Source organism: Cavia porcellus, unplaced genomic scaffold (assembly GCF_034190915.1).
Source record: "Cavia porcellus strain 051 isolate PalLab524CR breed Dunkin Hartley unplaced genomic scaffold, mCavPor4.1 scaffold_5, whole genome shotgun sequence".
Classification (NCBI taxonomy): domain Eukaryota; kingdom Metazoa; phylum Chordata; class Mammalia; order Rodentia; family Caviidae; genus Cavia; species Cavia porcellus.
The window spans coordinates 33,035,180-33,056,684 of NW_026947488.1; the positions used below are offsets into that span (position 1 = coordinate 33,035,180).

The following is a 21,505-nucleotide window of genomic DNA, read 5'->3' on the forward strand; positions in this document are numbered from 1 at the left end:
GGGGTCCAGAGACCAATAGCCAATGAAGACCACTTGCAATAAACAGAACCCACTAGAGTCAACATACAGTGTCCAGCAGCCAACTGTGTCAGCTGTTGACATCCAGCATTGTGGACTGTTGACTGGTGACATCAGGAATGCTGACAGAGCTGTGCCAGCTTTGCCAGTTCACAATTTTCATCTGAATCAAGCCCAAAGCTCCTAGGCTGTTGGACATCATGCCCACTGTTAATGCACACATAGACAGCACAGATGGACCAAGGGGAGGAAGCCTGGCCACAGAGAATCTTCTCCAGGTGGCCACCCCTCCTGGACTCAGATGGTGCTGGGATCTGGACCTGGATGCCTCAGCAGCTCCTGTCCTGCACCTCAGAGGTGACAGCATCTTTCCACAGGACTGCTGGGCTGGTGGTGAAGACCAGGGCCAGAGGTAGATGATGTGCAGGACTGGAGGCCTATTCTTGCACATTTGATGTCACCAGCCCCACACCTCCCTGGATTTCTCCCTAGCTCTCTGGCAAATTTAGTGTCTTGTGGTTTGTGCACTCCGGAGGTGCCCGGGATGGGGGCACAAAGTGGGTTGCGGTGGGGAGGAAGGGAAGGGTCTGTAACACACAGCCCCCACCCCCAGTCACACTTGAGCTGCACCCTCACTCCTCGTCACGGTGAGGAGCACCCAGGACTATGAGAACATAGGAGCTCAGTGACCCACTTTGCAGACAGGAGATCACCCAGGCAGGCTGGAGCTAGGACACCAGTGCTTATGGAGATCCCCAGCAACTGGCCTATGCAAAACACAGGGCCAGGCCAAATCATGCTGTAGCTCTGGAGACTGAAGTCTGCTCTGTGCCAAGCAGAGGCATCCACTGAAGCCCCTCCAGATGGTAGAGCATCAGTGAGTCAGTGTTGTCCAAGCTCCATATGGGAACCAGGCACTTGTGGCACCTGAACCCCACTTCATGTTCCCTATATCCCACTTCCTGTTCCTGGCTCCACCACTCTCAGCCCTGAAATCAACCATGCACTGGGACCTATGTGGTGACCGCTAGGGAATTGGTTTGGTTCAGGGATCCCTTATATGTTCACCCCGACATGTGCAGATCACAGTATTGTGTGTGTGTACAGCAGATAGGGCTGCCCCAAAAGTGGGCAGAGGTCAGGATGTACCTGTACCTGGAAGAGCCCAAACAAATCAGCTCAAGTGAGAGATGACCCCCTAGGGACCCTAGGAGTCATACCTCCACCGCTGGAAGTGCCATGTGTGTGAGGTGGGAATGTGTGTGTATGCACGTGTAGCGAGTGTGAACACAGGTGTGGGGGTGGAGGGGGTGTGTGTGCACTGAGGATGTCCCCGGCTTGGGTGCTGTGGCATGCCTGGCTTGTAAGGGTAAGGAGCAGCATGTGTGCATTGAGACCCCAGCGAGGTGTCTAACAGGGCTGTGCAGAACTTTATCACGGCTGGTGCGCATCACGCCTGAGAGGTCCCACTCAGTCCTCCAGGCAAGAGTTGTTCCAGAGCTCGAAATGTTCCATCCAAGGCAATGTATAGATCAGCGACTTGCAGATCAGGCTCTGAGGAAAAGAAGAAAAGCAGGCCCTGAGCCTGGCAGAGAGGACACCTTAGAGGCAGGCTCACCTCAGGAGGCAGGGTTCAGGAGTGGCAGCCAGCGACCCTATCTCTCCAACCCCATGCCCGCTAAGGCAGGGCCACGAAGGGCCAAGAAGGGCAGAGAGGGAGGGTAGAACCAGAAGGTGGAAGGAAGGGGAAAATGATACATCATCAGCCCCCAGGAGAAGGGAGCACAGCTGTGCCCAGGGAAGGTGGGGGAGCCAGGTGACCAGGGCTTCCCTGCCCACCCTGCTCTTCAGGAACCTGCAGCCCTCCATCTCAGTGGCTGGAGTAGCGGGTAAAGCAGTCATCGGAGCGAGGTTCCAATACTTGCTCCTCCCTCCCTCCCAGCCTGGGGCCCCTCAGGTGGCCCCACCTTCTTCAGCTTCTTGCTCTGCAGGGGGCAGGCAGGGCTGCTCTGGACCAGGTTGTTCCTCTTGCACATGGTTCTGCCAATCCTCACAGTGACCAGGTACTCCACACCTGTTGTCAGCTGCCCAGAGGAGCAACGAGCTGTGCTGAGTTTCTCACATCCCAATGGGAGCTCGGACTGGGACTGAACCCCACAGCCACAACCCCCCACCCAGCCCACTGCACTCAGCTGCTCCCTGCCCGCTGGTGAGTGCGGCAGGATAGACTCAAGAGGCAACTAAGGTTGCCTCACACTGCTTTGCCTGGGCAGCCACAATGGCTCCTCCACCATCCTGGGGACACGGGTGCTCACAATGCCAAGACCAACACTCCTGCTATTCTCCTGCCAGCCTGAGGGGACCACACTGATGGGCACATGTGCTACCTACCAACTCTGACCCTGAGCCAGCTACCTGCCAGCCTCAGTTTCCCAAGTCACTGATCACTGGGCCCACTAGAAGCATTACTAGGTGGGCTGAGAGGCACTTATTTAAATTAGTGTCTTAGTAGTGTCTGGACTGTTACTCCAAAGTAGATACAGGTGAGGGTTGCTGCAGGAAGGGAGAAGACAGACCATGTCCTCCAAGGTAAGCAGGAAGGCAGAGGACAGCTTGGATCCCCACCCACACTGGGCTGTGTCTCCTGCTCCTTGTGTGGGGGACAAAAGTGGGAAGGGCAGCCAATGACCAGAGTGACTTCTACAGGCAGGAGTGTGGCAGTGCTAAAGTGGTGGTGCGTGGCATTGTCTTACTCCTTTCTAGACCTGTTAGGTAAGAGTAGGAATGGCCCTAACCAAGCAAACAAACAGCCTCACAAGTTCCCCACGCTAACCGCACTGGGCCAAGCTCTTCCTCCTTAGTCCATTGCCCTTGGCAGGTGAAGAGACTGTGGCCCACAGAGTGCAGATGATACTTGCTCAAGGTCTCCAATTTGGGAGGAGCTGGGCACCTGACTCCAATGCTGGACCAGGACAGCTCCCATACCACCCTGTGGCATCCACTGGGAGGCACTAGCCATGGGCCTGGGTGCTGCCCCAAGACAGGCCCTTCCGTCTGCCTGTCACCAGACTGGTGTCAGGAGGTTGCTAATAAGCTGCTTTCCTGTTAGCTGAGGACCCTGACTTCACTGGCAGCTTCCTTAGTCTGTGTAGCCCTGGGAGCTGATCCAGGATGGGATAGGGAAGAGAATGCCGCCCCCTGGTGGTAAAGGGACCAGACAGAGACGGGTGCCGGCCTCACATGCTGTGATGAGGGGCACTGTCACCAGTCTTGCCCACCAGGCCAGGGCCCTGCCCTCTTCCCGGTGTCTGCTCCTTCAGCACCTGCCCGATTCTCACTGGTCTTTGCCCCATTCTGGCCCTTTAGTGAGTCTAGCTAAACTAGACGTGACCTGTCTCTGTCCTAATTCCCATCCTCACTCTCTCCTTCAGGGGAGGCTGGGACTAGAGCAGTTTCCAGACAATTTTTCCCTCCTCTGTCATCCTTCAATTTCCATTTTTCAGGGAAAGAATGTGGGAAACAAAAGAGGAAGTGACATGGTTGCAGTCTCTCCCCACTCCCAACCTGAGCCCTCTCCAGAGCCCCTCTAGAATCCCAGATGTCTGCAGAACACAGAAATCCAGCTGGATTCCACAGCCCTGCTCACTGGGAGAGCACTGCTGGGAAGGGGGAAGCCATGGGTGATGTTTGTCCTTTGCTAAGTGAGACCTTTAGAGAAGTCAAGGGTGCTGGGTTCCTGGTGAGACCTGGTGTCAGGATGGCAGACAGTTGTCCCTAGGGGACTGCAGCAGGGACAGAGACTCCATTTTGACTGCAAGGTCCAGCCAGGTCAGAGCACAGAGACAGAAGCTCAAGATGTCCCTTCTGTGTGAAGCTGCAGCCTGCCTCACCTGTGTGGAGCCTCCATCACCTAGTTCTCTTGGGAGTCCCCCAGGAGTCCTGAGTCTAAGACGACAAGAGTGTGGGCACTGCTCCCTTGGATACCCCCACTAACCTGCACCTGAGTGCGGAGGAGCTTCTGCACCCGGAATAGGTAGGTGTCGTTACTGGCGTTGTTGTAGGACTGGATGAAGAAGTCCAAGGTTGAGTTCACATTCTCCTTGCTCATAGGCTTCTCCTGGAAGCCTGGCCACTCCTGGAAGTGTTGCTGCCTGGCCACCAGGACCAGGGCTGGCAGCAGCAGCCACAGGCTCCTCCCACCTGTAGCCTCCATCTCTGCAGCTTTGAAGATTCCTCACCTATGACTCAAGCTATCCAAACAGAGATTCTGCCCCAGCCCCTCCTTCCAAGGTCCTGTGTAGATCCGCAGAAAGCCCCCGTACGACCACCAAAACACCACGCTGTCCTTCCACAGACCCACAAGGAGCACCTCTGACACCTTCCTGGGTCACGAGCTCTTCTCATCCACTGCCTGGCAGGGAGGGAACCTCAGAACAGCTGGGCCACGCTGCAAGGGCAGCTGCTGGGTGAACAGAGGGTGGGAAAGGGCCAAGATTCACAGAACTGGTAGGGCTCAGCAACACAGGGCTTGGCTGGGTGGGGACTGCTGCACCCAGCCGTGCCAGCCTCCTCTGTGACAGCTGTCCACATTCACCTGCCTCCTGGGCCCCTCTGCTCCCTCTTCCTTGTGACCTGGTGAGCTTTGTGAGGTAATCCCAGCCTCTCATGGCAGAGAGGAAGCCCAAGCTGGAGCAGAAACTCACCCTGCGGCCCCTGAAGTTTGGAGCCCACAAGGATGCCCAGGGTAAAATACGAGGTGACGTCCTGCTCCAGGAGGTGCAGCACGGATGTGGGACCTGCTGGTGTCCCACATAGGTGACAACTATGTCCCACTCCACCGCTGTGCTCATGACAGAGGACTCCAGGCTGCTCCAGGAAGTGGCAGGGCCCATGGGGCTGAGGTGAGGGGAGACTTTGGAGGGGAACTGGTGGCAATGTGTTCTTACTGGAGTAAGTTTTCTAACTTAAACATCTTCTGCCCACCATGTATTTACACCGACATCATATCAGGGCTCGTATTTATTTATACACTGGTCACTTCAGGGGAAGGAGAGCCTGAGCCTGGTGGTGGGGGGAGCCTGAGGCAGTGCCCTGGAGCTCCATGCTACTTCCTGGGAATGGACCCTCACCCATGCACTGTCACCCATGCCCCTCCTAAGGGCACATGGCCTGCCATGCCATCACCTGGAGTTCTGCATCTATAGACCAGTCCTTGCAGACAGAATGTATTTCAAAAACAAGAAAGTCATGTGTTTTCCGGACAGAATACTTTCTGTCACTCCCTAAGCACCATGGAAAGGTGGCTGTGCTCATGGCACATGGGGCACGGTGGGCACTGTGAGGGATGGGGCATTAAGGTCTGGGAGGACCATGTGGGTGCCAACAGTGCCACAATATCCATATAGGTGGCATGAGCGCCATGGCAGGGTGTCAGCAGGGGCCCTGGAAGCCAGCATCATAGATGCTGAGGGGCACTTGTGCCCCTCTGGCAGGAAAGCTGCAACAGCTGACAGAGGTTGTAGTGTCCGCTCCTTCTCATAAGTCGACACTGGCATCCAGAATCTTCTTTTCACCTTGGGGGGCAAATGAATCCCCACAAATGACAAGGCTGGCTTCAACTAGTTTCTTTTCTTTTCTTTTCTTTTTTTTTTTTTTTTTTTTGAGGGGTGGATGTTGTTTGTTCGTTGAGACCAGGTTTTAATATGTAGCCCAGGCTGGCCTTAAACTCAAAGTGATCCTTATGCCTCAGCCTCCAAAGTGCTGGGATTATAGGCATGCACCACCACGCTCAGTTTCAGTTGTTTTTGTGTCTTCACCCTCTCTTTAAACATCTTTAATCATTATCTTCCCCCAAATACTCCTGTTCCCACTGGCCACTCACCTGGATGTAATCCAGGCAAGAAGCTGATTGGTTCGAGACCCACCTACGGCCGGGTACCTTCCTGGGTGTCCCTGCTGGAGTGGTCAAGAGTGGGTCACCTGCCAGAGCACTCCAGATGTGGCCTGACCCTTCCTCTCGGGCCTGCTGCAAGGGGGTGCTGCCACCCTCGGCTGGACGTGCCCTGTGGCCCTGAGGAGCAGGCTGCACCCACAGTACGGAGTGCCAGTGCCGCACGTGCTATAGGCAACCCAGGCTGATTGTCCAGAGGCTGAGAAAGCAGATAGGCAGAGCAGCCTCCCTGCTGTGTGGGCTTCCCCCAGGGACATGAGAGGGACATGGGTCCAGGGCAACAGGGCAGTTACTGTGCTCCTCCACGATGTAGGAAGGCCTGCCAGCCCTGGGACAGCTGCACTGTCCAAGGAGCTGCCTGGTGTTGTCTTTCCATTTCCCTTTTATTAAAAAGATCAACACAAACAAATTCTCCATGATGAATATGATCATTAAATGTTTCAAAAATGCACTGATAAACTTAAATTAAAAAATCAACACATAATCTTGGGGCACAGATATTTTTATATGACTTGTATCATTCAAATCAGAGCATTTAGCATTCACCTCAGTGTAGCATCTGTGTGTGTCAGGAACCTTTGACATCCAGTGGACAGGGTGTCAGCTGAAGTACACCAGCTGCTGTGAGGTGCTCATACTTACTTCTGTGGAAGCAGAAAACACAGATCTCACAGACAGGGGAGAGAAGAGGGACAGAGAGCAACTGGATTGCAGATGCCAAACTACAGGGGAATAAGCAAATGAAATAACACACATGGGTGAGGATGTGGATAACAGAGAATAGGCCTATCAGCGAGGCCCCACTGTCAAATCCAAAGGAAGTGACAATAGCATATGGGTACACTTGCACACCATTGCTGCCCTGCCCATAGCAGCCATGGCATGCAATCAGCTGTGTCCACCAGTGGAGTAGACAATGAAAATATGGTGAATTTCCATAGTGGAACAGGACTGAGCAATGAAAGAATCATACCTATTGTTTACAGCAAAATGGGTGAAATCAGATGACATTATACTTAGTGAAATAAGTCAGACACAGAAAGACAAGCACCACATGCTCTCTCTCACGCGGGTGTTTTGTTTTTTTAATTTTATTTAAGGAGAAAAAGAAAAAAACAGAAAAAGGGTACAAGTAATACAAAATTTAAAAAAATAAACAGTAAGAAATCACTAGTTAATAGATTACATATTCTCATCTTAGAAATAGTTGTTCAAGTTACAAAATTAAAGCATATAAAGACATTCAAACAGTGAGACTGGAAACAGTTTTGTTCAATGATCCAACAAAACTCAGTAATATGGTTATCTATCTTATACACTTAAACATATATGCAGTTATAACCTTTAGAGCACTTTCTTTTCTTTTGTACAATGACAATTACACATTTTGGGTTTTATTACTCCACAGTTCTTATTACTTTTTTTGAAGAGAGTAAAACCAAATGCGATATATCAGAACAGGGTCAGTCAAGTCAAAAGGATGGACATAATACATAATGTAAAAACAAAATACAAGGTGATCAACAATGGTTACCATACTGCCTCTTGCTATCTTAAGAAGAATTGCCTATGTCATCAGTTACAGTAAAATTGAACAAAACAGTAAAGAATAAAACCAAAATATTGGAGACCTTACAGAACTTTAAAAGAAGATAATAGTCAATCAGAAATGGGTGTCATAATGAATCTTATTGTCTTCACATTGTTGCCTATAATTTCGAACTTGGTACTATCAAGCTAAGCAGAAGAGGGGAAAATCAGTCAAAACAAGATGGTGTGGGCAATACAGGGTTTCAAATCAAGTTAATAGGAAATCAAAGTAGGTTACTATAATGTATTCTACTATTTTTTATTTATTTTCCCCTTAATTAAAAAGATAAAAATAAAAAAGTACATATTTAAAAAAAGGAGATTGAGATAAAAGAGGGCATAACAACAAAACAGCGCAGGTCAAAACATAACCATTTAAGCAAAATAGTGTTTCACCACAAGCTATCCTGACATAAAAGTAGTTACCATAGTGTCTCTTTACTTGAAATCTTTGAGTATAACTTCGTATACTGTAGCACCAAACATATCTAGACAATGTAAAACCATTCAAGAGAATGACATTATTACACGGTATTTAGAGCCAACTAACAGAAAATGAACAATGGTTTCTGTATAATCTCCATGTCTATAAAAGTTTTTGCTTATATTATCACATATAATAAAATCCAATAAGATACAACCTGGTAAGACCAATGGAGACAGAAAAATAAAAGCTTGATGGGACTTCAAAACATGATGATACTAAATCAGCACTAGCTATTATGATGTCTTGTTTTCTCCAAAATAGCTGTTCCTACCATCCAATCTTCTCTGCCTCATTTCTGTTGAGCTCTTTTTCTGTTGTTTGTTATCAGTTTGTCTTCTTTATTTCTCTTTCTGCTCCATTCATTGTGGCCTCTCTGACACTATTTCTGGAATCTTGGTATTTTCCTTTTTTAGAATATCCTGCAGTATTCTCTGTAGAGTTGAATTGGTGGTTGCAAATTCCCCTAGTTCTTCTTTATCCTGGAAGCACTTTGTTTTTCAATCAATTTCCAGGGACAGCTGTGCAGGATATATCAATCTTGGCTGGAGGTTATTATCTTTCAAAGCTTGAATTATTTCTCCCCACGCTCTTCGTGATTTGATGGTTTGTGCCGAGAAGTCTGCTGTAATTCTGATGGGTGTTCCCTTGTAAGTGATCTGTTTCTTGTCTCTGACGGCTTTTAATATTCTGTTCTTATATTGGATTTCTGGAATTTTGATCATTATATGCCTGGGTGTGTATCTGTTTGGGTTGTAGGTGGCTGGGGTCCTGTATGCCTCATATATCTGAGTATCTTTACCTTCTGCTAAATTAGGGAGATTCTCTTGGATTATTTCTGTGAATAGCTTTTGTAGTCCATTTGTTTGTGTCCCTACTTCTTCTTTTATGTTAATTCTTAAGTTATAGATCCTATCATCTTCTAGCCTTTGAATTATTGCTGTTTGTTTTCTTGTTATTATTAAGAAGTTTTTTATTTCATGCTCCCACATTACAAATCTGCCCTCCAGTTCAGATAATCTATCCTTAGTTTCTTTCAAGCTGTTATGCCAGTTTTCGATAGAGTTTTTAGTTTCCTGGTAATCTCTTTGACTCTGCTTCATGTGTTCTATGTTTTCTCTATTTTCTCCATCAAACAATTCTCCCCTTTTTTTTTTCTGTTCTTCCATTCCACCATCTGTTTTTTTCTTGGGTGGTGCTTAGCATTTCTCTAACTATTCTACTTATATCTTGCTTTAGGTCGTTAATAACTTCATTTTTGAACTGATCTATGAGGCTCTGGAGATATTGCTTTATATCTATTGGTGCTGTGTCTGATATTGCATGTTTCTCAGGATTGGGAGCCGAGGACCCTTTCTTGTCGCTCTCTCTTTCCATATTTTTTGTTCCTTCCATACAAGCGTATATAGGAGGCCCAGTTTCTTTCTTTGCCAGTTACAGTTTGTTTGAATTGTACCAGCTAGGTGTTCCCACCCACTGCAGTGTACTAGGGAGACACAGACCTGGGCAGCCTCTGCTGGGCCCACCCCTCCAGGTCAACCTACTGAAGGCTTAGCTGCTAGGATGCACCTCCAGGCTCTGGGACCTGGTTTGAGCTAGCCTACTGGGTCTTAAGTCAGCGGCGATACCCAGGCCAGGCACTCCCCACCAATCCCGTTTGACAGGGGAATATGTGCCTGAAGTCACTGCAGCGTCATGTTCCAGCTAGTCTGCCCGGTCCCAGTATGTCCTTTGCTGAAGCCTCCTACTCTATGGAAGGGTCCCCGCTCTGCTCACTCACTGCAGGTTGATGCAGGGCTCCCGGCCAGTCCCGCTCTCAACTCCATTCGCTGCTTCCCACTCTCAGAGCTTTCATGCCTCTCTCCTTGCTGTGCCGATTGGGATGCAGCAGCAGCTGCAGGAAATTCAAATCGCAGTTTCCAGTGGCACGGGCTCCAGCTTCTGCGCTGAGACCTTATCTGTTCCTGTTATCACAGGTGGTTTTTTGTTTGTTTAGTTTTGTCTTTGTTTTTGTTTTTTGTCTTTTTCTTTTTTATTGGTACCGGGGATCGAACTCACGACTGCCTGCTTGCAAGGCAGGCGCTTGCAAGCCAGGCCCCGCGGGTGTTTTTTTAAAAGACAGATTTGCATGTGGCATAGTGAGCACCAGAGTTTGAGGGGAGTGGGAAGATGGCTGAAATGAGACAGGATGATGCGTACACATGGTTACGATGGAAGAAGCATGTTTCCATGCTCTGTGGGTGGTAGAGTCCCAGCAGCTTGTTTATGCGTCTTAGGGAAAACTGGAAGACAGGAGTTAGAATGCACTATGGAAACATTAATTACTCTGACTCAGTCACTGTACATTTTACACATGTATCAGATCATCATGCTGCACCCCACAGTACAGTGACCATCATAATGACTCACTAAAACATTTAAATACAACAATATAGGACAAATAAGCTTTACTGTTCTGCAGTACAGTAGTGTGACTACACTTTTATAATTTATTCCGTGTTTCAACATAGCTAAAAGAAGATTTTTGAATGCTCCCATTAGAAACTGGGGAAAGGAAGTCGGGTCCCTGGGACTGGCACTTTAAAGGGCCTGGGGCCCCAGCACCCTAGCTGCTTGCTTTCTGATCACCTCCAGCTGAAAGGCCTCATCACCAGGCACTCAAAAGTGGCGCACTGTGCCACTTCTTGGCAGGTTCTCTGGGATGAGGCCACCAGGGGCTGAAACTCACACCTCTTTGAAAAGCAGCTGAGTTCTGAAGGCTGCTGCTACATCTCTCTGTGCAGATGAATGTCCTGCCAAGGGCAGCCCAACCTTGCTAGAATGCTCCAAACCTGAAGCATGAGGTCCTGGCCCATTTTTCTACATTGTTCTCTGGGTTGTGTTGATTCGTAGGATTTCTTCATACTTCAGAAATTCCTTTTGGGTACACGTGTGGCAAACATCTTTCTCCAAGTTTTGGCTTGTCCTTCATTTTGTTTAAGGCACAATGATGAGCAGAAATTCTTAACCTTAGTGGAGTGAAAGTACTGATTTTCTCTCTTTTGCTTGCATTTCGTATGTCGTAGGAACTCTAGGTCACAAAGCAACTTGACTGTTTTAATAAAGCTACTTTCCTGGATTTTCTTCCAAAGATAGCAAAATTTAGCATTACCCATATATGTCCGAAATCCACCTGGAGTTTGTGCGTGGTGTGTTTGCTAACATTTAGTTCAGATTTTTTACCTCTTGTCACAAGTAAGACTGGCTGAGGTTGTCATGTCCCATGCTGTCCCTTCCTGGTTTGGGTTTTGTGGTCATGCTAGTCTCATCCCACAACCTGGGTGCCTTGAGTCAGGGTCTCCACTGTGACAGACACACGGGTACTGGGCAACTCGGGAGGATTTGTGCACAGGTCATCTACAATGGCATCAGCACAGGCAGTCATCTGCAGTGAGTGACAGCTGCCACACTAGCAGGCCTAGGCCTAAAAGAGGAGCAGGGACCTAGAAAAAGTCAGGGCACATCAGCTGGCCACTATGTGAAAAGACTGGAGAACAAGGACTGGGACTTCTCCCTTTCTGTCCACCTGTGTCTGGGCACTTCAATGGACAAGCAACAAGATGTGACGAGACCCAAGAGCCCCGATGACCAAATCCAAGCTGTAGGTGTCAAGAGGCAGTGAGCAGCAGAGAGACAAAGTGTGTTACTCAGGCTTCTTCAGAGATACCCAGCCATTACGGATGAAAGTGTGCATGCGTGTGCATGTGCATGCGTGTGTGTGTGTTTGTGTTTGTGTGTGTGTGTGTGTGTAGAGACTTGTGTTTGTGTGTGTGTGTGTGTTTGTGTGTGTGTGTGTGTGTGTGTGTGTGTGTGTGTGTGTAGAGACTGAGGGAGAGAGAGAGTTGTTGTGGGTGATTGGCACAATAATGAAGGCCAAGAAGTCTATAATAGCCATTTGTAAGCTGGAGACCCAGGAAAGCCCCCACCATAAGGTAACAAAAGCAAAGAATCAGGGCACCAAATGGACTGCAAACCTGGTGCTGTGCACAGTGTGAGCTGGGACAGGCAGGACCTCAGCTGGGAAGTAAAAGTCAGGACCCTCACAGTTCCCTCCTTCAATGTCGATACAAAGTGCAAAGGACTGCACAACTGTCACTTCCTGGATTAAAAATAAATTTGGAGGTAAGTGAATTGGCACTCACAGAACCCATGTATAGCAGGGTGTTATTTCAAAGCTCATTGCTGAAGCACTGGCTTTCTTGACCATGAAGGGTTGCCAGCCCCGACCTTATGTGAGCCAGGGTGAGAGGGCATGGTTAGCTGTGAGCAAACTCTCACCCCTCAGGACAGACACAAGCCTTTCCACCAGGCCCAAACTTGACTCAGCTCATACATCACAGTGTGATATTCAACTGTTGACAATTAACAATTATTGTCACAGACATGTTACAAACTGGATCTGAAATGTCCTCTGATGCTCATGTGCTAAACAACACTCAGTCCAGAGTTCAGGGTGCAATGAGGAGGTGGCCTGGTGAAGGGGGCATAGGGCCCCTGAGGACAAGCACTTCAAGAGGATCCTGGGACCACAGATCATTTCTTGCTGCTTGCTTTCTGGCCACCACAAGATGAACAAGCCTCTATCACCACACGCTCCTCCATGATATGCTGTGCCACCTCTGGCCCAGTGCTATAGGATGAGGTGACCATGGGATAACGCTCTGAAATCATTTTCCAAAATCAACCTTTCCTCACTTTTCCCAGGCATTTTATAACACCAATGGAAAGCTAACATGTCACTTAACACCAGGGACACATTCTGAGAAATGACATTCTAGGTGATTTTGTCCTTGTGTGAGTATCACTGAGTATACTTACACAGACTAAGGCTTATGTGTACTTACCTGAACCGCTGGCTACTATACCACTAGACAAGACAATCTCTAACAAGACTGCTTCATATGCTGCTCCATCACTGGACAAATTGTCATATTGGTCAGAAAAATAATCAACTTGCAGGGGGATAAGGTTTAGCTTGGCTCTTAGTTTTGAGGTTTTAACCCATGGTCAAACAGATCCATTTGTTGATTTTGAGTCCATGGTCAGGTCACCTCTGCCAACCAGGAAGCAAAGAGAAGAAAGGGAAGGGTCTCAATATCTTCTTTAAGGGGGGTCTTAATCTCAAAGACCTAAAGCTTCCCACTGAGTCACACCTTTTGACATTTCTTTCCTCCACCCCACTGAACAGCCATGCTGAGGAATAAGCCTGTTATGATTTAGATCTAACGTGTTGCCTCAAACATCTCAAGTTCAGATAACGATGGGTTGTGGTCAGAGGGTCAGTCTCTGGGGCTATGACCTGGACAGTGTATTCTTGTCCCCAGTTCCTTTCTCTTTCAGACTCTAGATGCCATGGAGTGAGCAGCCTTTATCCACCAGCCCTTTCCACCAAGCCATTTCTGTGTTAGAGCCAGCAGATCTAAGACTGAACCCACCAGAATCATGAACCAAATGAACCTCTCCTTCAAATTATAGGCATCAGGTGTTTTGTCTCAGTCATGGGAAAAAGCTAAGACAAAGCTTTTAACACAGTGGTGGAGGTTGGGTTGTTATTCCAGATCCAATTATAGCAGCTGTTAGGTGGTCTTTGATTACAAGTGCAAAGATTTGTGGCCATACAGAAAATGTTTTCATAAACAAGCAGAAGAGGGGCTTCTGGTATAGTGGTGTATACCTGCAACACCTGCACTAGGGGAAGGTGAAGCTAGAGAACAGCAAGTTTGAGTTATACCTGAGCAACTTAGAGAGAACTCATCTCAAAAGTTTTTGTAAAAGATGGCGATGTAGCTTGGTGGTACAGTACCTTTGGGTCTGAGTTCCAGCGCTAACAAAATATCTTGAATGTGTGTGTGTGTGTGTGTGTGTGTGTGTGTGTGTGTGTGTATGAATTTGAAAATGACAACTAGAAAGGAATACATGTATTAAAACAGCCTTGTTAGGTATGTAGAGTGATGATGAATAGATCTTTTCCATAATACTTTTAACATTTAAAAATAACAACAATAATAACATATCTAGGGATTTATCTCAGCAGCGTAAGTGCCTGCCTGGCAAGCGCTAGGTCGTGAGTTTGATCCCCTGTACAAAAAAAAAAAATGCAAAAGGTAATCAAAGGAAGTGCTAAAATTCATCTGAAACCAGAAGAGACCTAGAATAGCAAAGGCAATTCTAAGCAGCAAAGGCAAGGCAGGAGGCATCACAATCCCTGACTTGAAATTATACTGCACAGCTACGGTAATAAAATCAACATGGTACTAGAATAAAAACAGATCTGAAGACCAATGTAATAGATTAGAAGACCACAATTACAATACACAACAACCACAACTACAAACACACTCAACCACCTTATCTTTGATAAAGGGGCCAAACAGGTTCACTGAAAGAACCTCTTTAATAAATGGTGTTGGAAAAACTGGCTCTTCATATGCCAAAAACTAAAACTAGACCCATGCCTATCACCATGTATTAAAATAAAATCTAAATGGATCAAAGATCTGAATATTAAAACAGAAACACTAAATCTATTGGAAGACAAAGTGGGTAAAAACCTTGAAGACATAGGGATAGGTAGAAAATTCATGAACAGGAATCAAACTGCACAGGAAATACTTCCCAGAATCAACAACTGGGATCATGTCTTATTAAAGTTTGCACATCAAAAGAAATCTCTAGCACAGTGAAAAGAAAACCTACAAACTGGGAAACAATCTTAGTGAACTGTCCCTCAGACAAAAGACTTCTGTCTAAAACATAAAGAATTAAAAAAAATCAGACCCCCCAAAATTCAAGGATCCAATCCAAAAATGGGCGTCTGAGATGAATACACAATTCTCAGAGGAAGAAATACAAATGGCAAATAAATACATGAAAAAATGTTCATCATCATTAGTCATTAAAGAAATGCAAATTAAAACCACACTGAGATTCCATCTCACTCCTGAAAGAATAGTCAGGATCAAGAAAAGCAAAACCAACAAATGCTGGAGAGGCTGTGGGGAAAAAGGAACTCTCCTACACTGTTGGTGGGAATGTAGACTGGTGCAACCATTGTGGAGGTCAGTTTGGAGATTTCTCAAAAAGCTAGAATTGGAAGTACCATTTGTTCCAGCTATTACACTTCTAGGCATATTCCCAGAAGAACTGAAAACATCATACCACAATGATATATGTGCACCCATGTTTATAGCATCACAATTTGTAATAGCCAGATCTTGGAAACAATCCAAGTGTCCATCAACTGAGGAATGGATAAAAAAGTTGTGGCATTTTTATACAATGGAGTACTACTCAGCTATAAAGAATGATCACATTGAGATATTTATAAATAAGTGGGTACAGCTTGAGATCATACTCATAAGCAAAATAAATCAAACACATATATAAATACCTAATAGTTTGTCTAGTGTAAGAAATGGTAAGAATACATAAAAATATGTGGTAATCATGATTCCCTATTATATTGTTTTGAAGCCTTATAATGTTTTCATTCATTAATTGGAATGGTTTTATTCTGGGGTGTTTGATTTTATTGTCTGTGATGGTCTGAACAGCTATTTTGAAGAAAACAAGACATTATAATAGCTAGTGATTTAATATCATCTTGTTTTAAAAGTCCCACCAAGCTTTTGTTCTTCTGTTTCCATCAGTTTTATCATGTTGCATCTTATTGGATTTTATTATATGTGATAGTATAAACAAAATTTTTTATGAACAAGGAGATAATATAGTAATCATTGTTCATTTTCTGTTAGTTCTGAATACCCTGTAATACTTTCATTCTCTTGAATGGTTTTATACTATTTTGTTTGTTTGATACTATTGTATGTGAAGGTATTTCAAAGAAAGAGACATTATTGTAGCTACTGTTAATATCCAGTTGTTTTGTGGTGAAGTGCTGTGTTGCTTACATTGTTCTGTTCTGATCTTCTTTGTTCTGTCTTCTTTTGCCTTAATCTCTTTAAAATAAAATTTAAAAATTTTTAAAAGGTAATCAAAGGAAGTGGGAAAAATAAAGCATTTCTCCCTCTAAGCAATTATGTATTTGCAGCTCAGAACCTTAGCTTTGAGAAGACGTATTTTAAGCATAGCAGAAAAGGTCTTAGACTACATCATAGGAAGTTGTCATCTTTGTTATATCTCATTTCAAAATTAAAGCATCCAGTTAATTTTAAAACTTGAAGGTAGACTTTCATGCCAACTGATAAAAAGTGTCACATTCACTACTGATAATAGAAATAATTTGTATTTTCTCATCAGCATTTATTTTAATTTACTACTTATTGTTTCCCCTAGCAGATACTTGTGTCTATTTAATTTTACCTTTCCTAACTTTTTTGGTATAAATTTTATCACTTCTTGAGGAAAAATTTGATTACATTTTAAAATGTGCATTTAGAGTTATTTGTAGCAGTTTTGACACAGTGTGAAATGTTATCTGTGCACACATACATAAACTATTGTCATTTTGAAAAGTTTCTGAATAATGAATGAAAGATACATGTAATGATACCTCTAATAATACTCAAATGCTGTTGTCTTTGCAAGTCCATGAGGAAAATGAAAAGAATCACTGTGAACAGAAGCTACATTCTATGTCTAAGGTTGCAGAGCAGAAAGGCATTGTTTGCGCCCTGCCTGCTGATGCCTTTATGCACTCTAGGGTACCTGGCCTGGTGTCCCTTGGCTACTGTTAGGGCCTCACACAGCAGGCCGGAGCAGCCTTGAGGGTTCCAGGCTTATAATCCCATCAGTGTGACTGGAACGAACCAGGGTGGGGACTGAGAGTTGAAACTGTCTGGGATCTGCAGAGACCTCCCATCAAGAGGGGCATCCAACACTTCCTGAATGTGGTCAGCCTCCTCCTTTGCTTCAGAGTGGAAAAGCAGAAACTAGATCACTAAATGCACAAACTAGATCACAACAGGTGACCCTACCATCACCAGCACACCCTCATCTCCTGAGAAGACACTTTTCATCCACTTTTGGTTGTCTTCTGACTCTAAGGGAGGGGTCCTCAGATGACTTTCTCCCACCTGTGGCAGGTGGAGCCATCCCTTCCAGCCCCACTCCCATGTGCTGGCTCAGTCTCAGGATCTACATGGCCCCGGATCTGGTCCCCAGGAGAGAATAGCAGGCCCTGCAGTGGTCCGGGTCAGCCTCCTCCTTTCAGCTAGGGCTTCATGGTTAATGTCATACCCACTTTCCCCTTTGCTGGCGAGGCATATTTTTCCCCTGGTCCCGGTGAGGCATATTGGAAGGAATCAGGGCCTGCTGGGGCTAGTGGAGCTTGCCTGTGATGGGGTATGGGGCCCACCAGCCCCTCCTGTTGCTCTCTGCCCTTTGGCCCACAATGCAGGCACGTCACTCTGGTGTGTGCTCTCCTCCATGATCTGCTGTCCTCACCAGAGTCTCCACACCACCAGCCACCTGGGTGTGAACTAAAATAAACCTTTCTGCTCCTGAGTTACTACCTCAAGTGTTCTACTACTGCAGTGCAAAGCTGACCAATGCACTAGGGAAACACAGGCCTCTCTGATTCTGCATGAGAGAAATGTCCTAGTCTGCACAGTCCATCCCGGTAGACACAGCTATGCCTGCTGAAACTAAGAAACAGGATTTTGCATCTTATGTGATATTACTTATTTAAATGTAAATTCAGCACTTGCCAAAGGTTGTACCCTAGGCAGCACCATTTGGGCAGTGGAGACTTGGGCCTTCTCCAAGGCCGATTCCTGGCCCACAGTAAGGCAGTTTTTATCTTTTCCCTTTTGCTCCAAGGATTTGGCTGTCTCTCCCTCAACCACTGCTGCCCTGTGTGTTCTCACTCTGGAGGTTTGTCCCTCAGCCCTGCTCCATCCCCCCTGTAGCCCTGGTAAAAAATCCCTGTCCCAGGAAGATGCTAAGATTGAAATTTTCTGCCTTCTGCCACTTTGGTGTGAACATGGGATGGGTGAAACTGTCCAGGTTTCCTGTGAGAGAGAAGAGAATGATGTAAATAACCAGAAACAGCCCAAACTGTCAAGGCACGTTCCACCCTCCACAGCAAGCTCTAGGTTAGCAAGCTGACCATTCTGGCTCCGTTTTGGCTGACTATAGATTTGAAAATTTAGAATTCTGAGCTTTAGAACAGGGGCAGAAGGTTCTTTAAAAACACACACACACTTTCTGGATCCTGCTACCAAAAGCTAGTGGTCTGGGTGTCAGTATGCTTGAGCTGCTGAAAGCCAGGTCTTGGAGCTGCTCTGATCAGCTCCCTGAAGCACGTGGGAGCTAATAAATTGACCCACTTGGCCCAGTCCCCTGAAGGGCCCTCCTTCTGTTCACCTCTACAGCTTTTCTCTCTTCACGCCTGCATTTACTGCCATTTCCAATTCTGCCTCCTTCTTCCCCCACGGTGCTCCCAAACACACACAGCAGCTCTTTGGAGTCAGAATAGCGCACTCAGTAACTGCAGGTAAGCCCTACAAGTGAGCTGAGTGCCCTTCACCTCCGCAGAGGCCCTCACCCTTGGAACTCTGCAATGCACGCATCTTTCCAGGAGCTTGGCCCCTCCGACCTTCTCTAAGGACAGGCTGCACTTCCTTTGGTGTATTTTGCTTGCCAGTGCCCACAACTACTTATTAATAGTGCAAAATGGCCATAAATCCTCGTCTGGCAATGATTCTTGTTTCTGCCCCAGCACCTCTGCCTTAGCATTGCCAAGTATAAATGGTCTAGACATCGCGTTGGAAAGAACTCCCTCTGGGACAGGCCTGGACCTCACTGGCACAGGACGGCCTCCATCTATGGAATCTTAAGAGATTAGAAGGCTTCCTGGCAGGCAAGAATTTTGTCCCAGGAGATCTAGCTCTGTGGCCAGCGTTATGTAAAGGACAGCAAAGCCTGATGGCTCGCATCCATTTACTAGAATTCAGTCAATATAGAGTGTCTTCTGCATACAAGTGGCTCACTTCTTGGTCCCCTTTTTCTTCTGGAGGTAATGTGGATCCATGAGCAACTCACTTCTGACCAAGGAAGAGAGACCCAACAGGGTGATGCACTTTGGGGGAGTTTAGAAACAACCCCGAGTTTCCATAGGGAGGACGATGCACTCCCAGACGCCCAGGAGAAGAGATGGAGATGAAAATAGCTCTCCCCGGCGGCTGCTGTTCTTTCGCAGAGTCTGGTGGGCGGCTGAGCTGACGGCTGTCCCGGCGGCTCGGGATCCGCAGAGCCCCGTGGGGCGGAGCTCCACCCCAGCCCTCCCGCCGGTCGTGGAGTCTGGCGTGGAGACCCGGTGTCGCGGCCTCTAGGTAATCTTTACTAGAAGCCTCCGGCCGTTTTCCGGTCCGCACTCTAGAATTCACCTTGGACAGCGACCCTGGGCCGGAATAGTGCAGCCCAGTCCCGCCAGGCTCCGCCCAGCGGCCTCCCTGAACGATTTTGCGCAGCCCTCGCCCCCGCCGCAGAGTCCAGTGGTGGACTTCAAGTCCCGGCAGGCCCTGCGCCGCGCCCGCGCACCCGCCCTCTCTACCACGCCTCTCTGCTCGAGCCATGGACTCCAAGTCCCGGCAGGTCCCGCGTTGCGCCTGCGCACGCAGCCCTCGCGCCCGGCCGCGCGCCTGCGCACCGCGCCCAGCCCACTAGAGGGTGGTGAAGACCGCTGTAGCGTCGCTAGCCTGCTGAGGCGTGTGAAGCAGCGGCCGGCGACATGGACAACGCGGGGAAGGAACGAGAGGCAGTGCAGCTGATGGCGGAGGCCGAGAAGCGAGTCAAGGCCTCGCACTCCTTCCTCCGAGGGTTGTTCGGGTGAGCGCCAGTGTGCGTGTCCTGGGGTCCCCACAGAGCCCCTCACTCCGGACCCCAGAACGCGCCCGGGCGCCCGTCGTCTCCAGGGACCTTTTAGAGCCTCGCTCACCACTCGGGCCCGAGCGCTCTCGAGCCCCAGACCCCGGCCCGCCTGCGCCCAGAACCCCGGCGCGCCCTCGGGATTCCCAGAGCCTCTCAGGCCCCGCGCGTCGCCGCCGTTTGCCGCCCGGCGGGAGTGCAGGATTCCTGTGGGATCGGCCGATGGACCGCGCCTGGCCCGGGCCCGGGCCCGGGCCTGGCACGGCGGCGAGGTGGATGGTTCGGCTCCGCGTTCTCCCGTCGGCGAGGCAGCTTCGCGGCCAGGCCTGTTGGCTGCCAAGGGAGGACGCAGCTCCGGCCAAAGTCGGCAGCACCAGGGAATCCCGTCGGTGCCCTGAGGTCTTCGCGGCGGGGAGGGGCAGAGCCGCGCCGCCGACAGCTCGTGGAGGAAATCCTGGTCTCTGATAGTGTGAATGATTCAGCTGTTTAGGGTGAGAGAGGCAGAAATAGCGTGTTTTCTTTTTCCTTTGAGAAATGAAGGTTCCTCTGCTGTCACTCAGCAGATTTTTATTCTTGCGAAGGACTAGCGATGCATACTTAGCAAAGACGGCATCGTTATAGGTTTTTTTTTTTTTTTTTTCTGTACACAATTCAACTTGGACTCTTAGTTCACAAAACACACCCTTCGTACTTTGGCTTGTTTTGCAAACGTCATTCTTTGTCTACAAATTATGATGCTGTCTTGTTATTGATAACCCTCCAGGAAATGGTTGCAGGCCAGTTTCATGCAGTGCGTGGTAGTGTGGCGGCAAAATGCATTAAGAGGAGGTCCATGTCCTCAAGGACCTCTCAGAGGATGCTTTCATGGCTGGCTCCTTATTTCTCAGTTGGCAGATACAGCTAGTTAGGGAGTACTGGTTAGCATTGCTGATGCCAAACATTCCCTCCTTTATTTCACGTTACACTTAACATTCATTCAGATGAAATTGAATGTTATAACAACTCATACTGGGGGAGGGGGGTTTAATGACAGGTGTATTCAATCAAAATGTGCTTCCCTGGGGAAAGAGTTTACAACTGGCAAAGAGAAAAGCAGTCAGCACCCAGCAGCTTTCAGGCCAGGAGGTGTTTTGTTGGTTTTAGGAAACTAGGTCAGCACTTGAGCCACTGGTCCTAAAAGGATTTTTGCTTTTAAAGAAACATCACTGACTGTTGCTGGCCTGTCATTAACAGGGCATGTAGGAAGACTGTCTTCACCCAGGTTGTGCAAAAAACACCTGCAGCTGAGTCACTTTCTCATCCTGGGACTGAATCCCCAACACCCATTACTTACCCAGAAAAGGTTTATCTCAGCTTGAATTTCCAGTCAGTGGTTGGCTAGCTTCACAGGGAAGCAGGACGGCAGAGAAGCCTGGCAGAAGGGGCCGGAAACAGGACAGCTGCTTATCCCTGGGCATCTAAGGAGCAGAGAGCAGGGAGGAGCCAAGGAGACCAGACCAAAAGGCAGCTTTCCAGGTCACAGGGCACCCACTCAAGCCAGGCCCTGCCTGCTCAATGCAGGTCAGCTACCCTGTCCCCTTGGTCTAGTCACCTTC

General features: G+C 47.8%; 2 protein-coding genes across 3 annotated transcripts in view; one reads left to right on the top strand and one right to left on the bottom strand.

The window, feature by feature from the left end:
* Positions 1 to 1,299: 1,299 nt before the first annotated feature.
* Positions 1,300 to 4,606, bottom strand: Cstl1 (cystatin like 1). Its single transcript, XM_013159698.3, has 3 exons — positions 4,013 to 4,606; positions 1,986 to 2,102; positions 1,300 to 1,572 (listed from the first exon to the last, which is right to left on the bottom strand). Exons 1-3 carry the CDS (start codon positions 4,229 to 4,231, stop codon positions 1,489 to 1,491), a joined length of 420 nt encoding a protein of 139 aa, XP_013015152.3. The 5' UTR covers positions 4,232 to 4,606; the 3' UTR covers positions 1,300 to 1,488.
* A 15,080-nt stretch (positions 4,607 to 19,686) lies between these two features.
* Positions 19,687 to 21,505, top strand: part of Napb (NSF attachment protein beta) — a 34,084-nt gene continuing 32,265 nt past the window's right edge. Inside the window, exon 1 of one of the 2 annotated variants that reach the window (XM_003476421.5) lies at positions 19,687 to 19,871. In XM_003476421.5, coding sequence (XP_003476469.1) covers positions 19,774 to 19,871 — 98 coding nt within the window. In that variant the 5' untranslated portion in view covers positions 19,687 to 19,773. Of the gene's footprint in view, positions 19,872 to 19,907; positions 20,402 to 21,505 lie in introns of those variants that run through there. The other variant, XM_005006570.4, reaches the window with a different exon arrangement.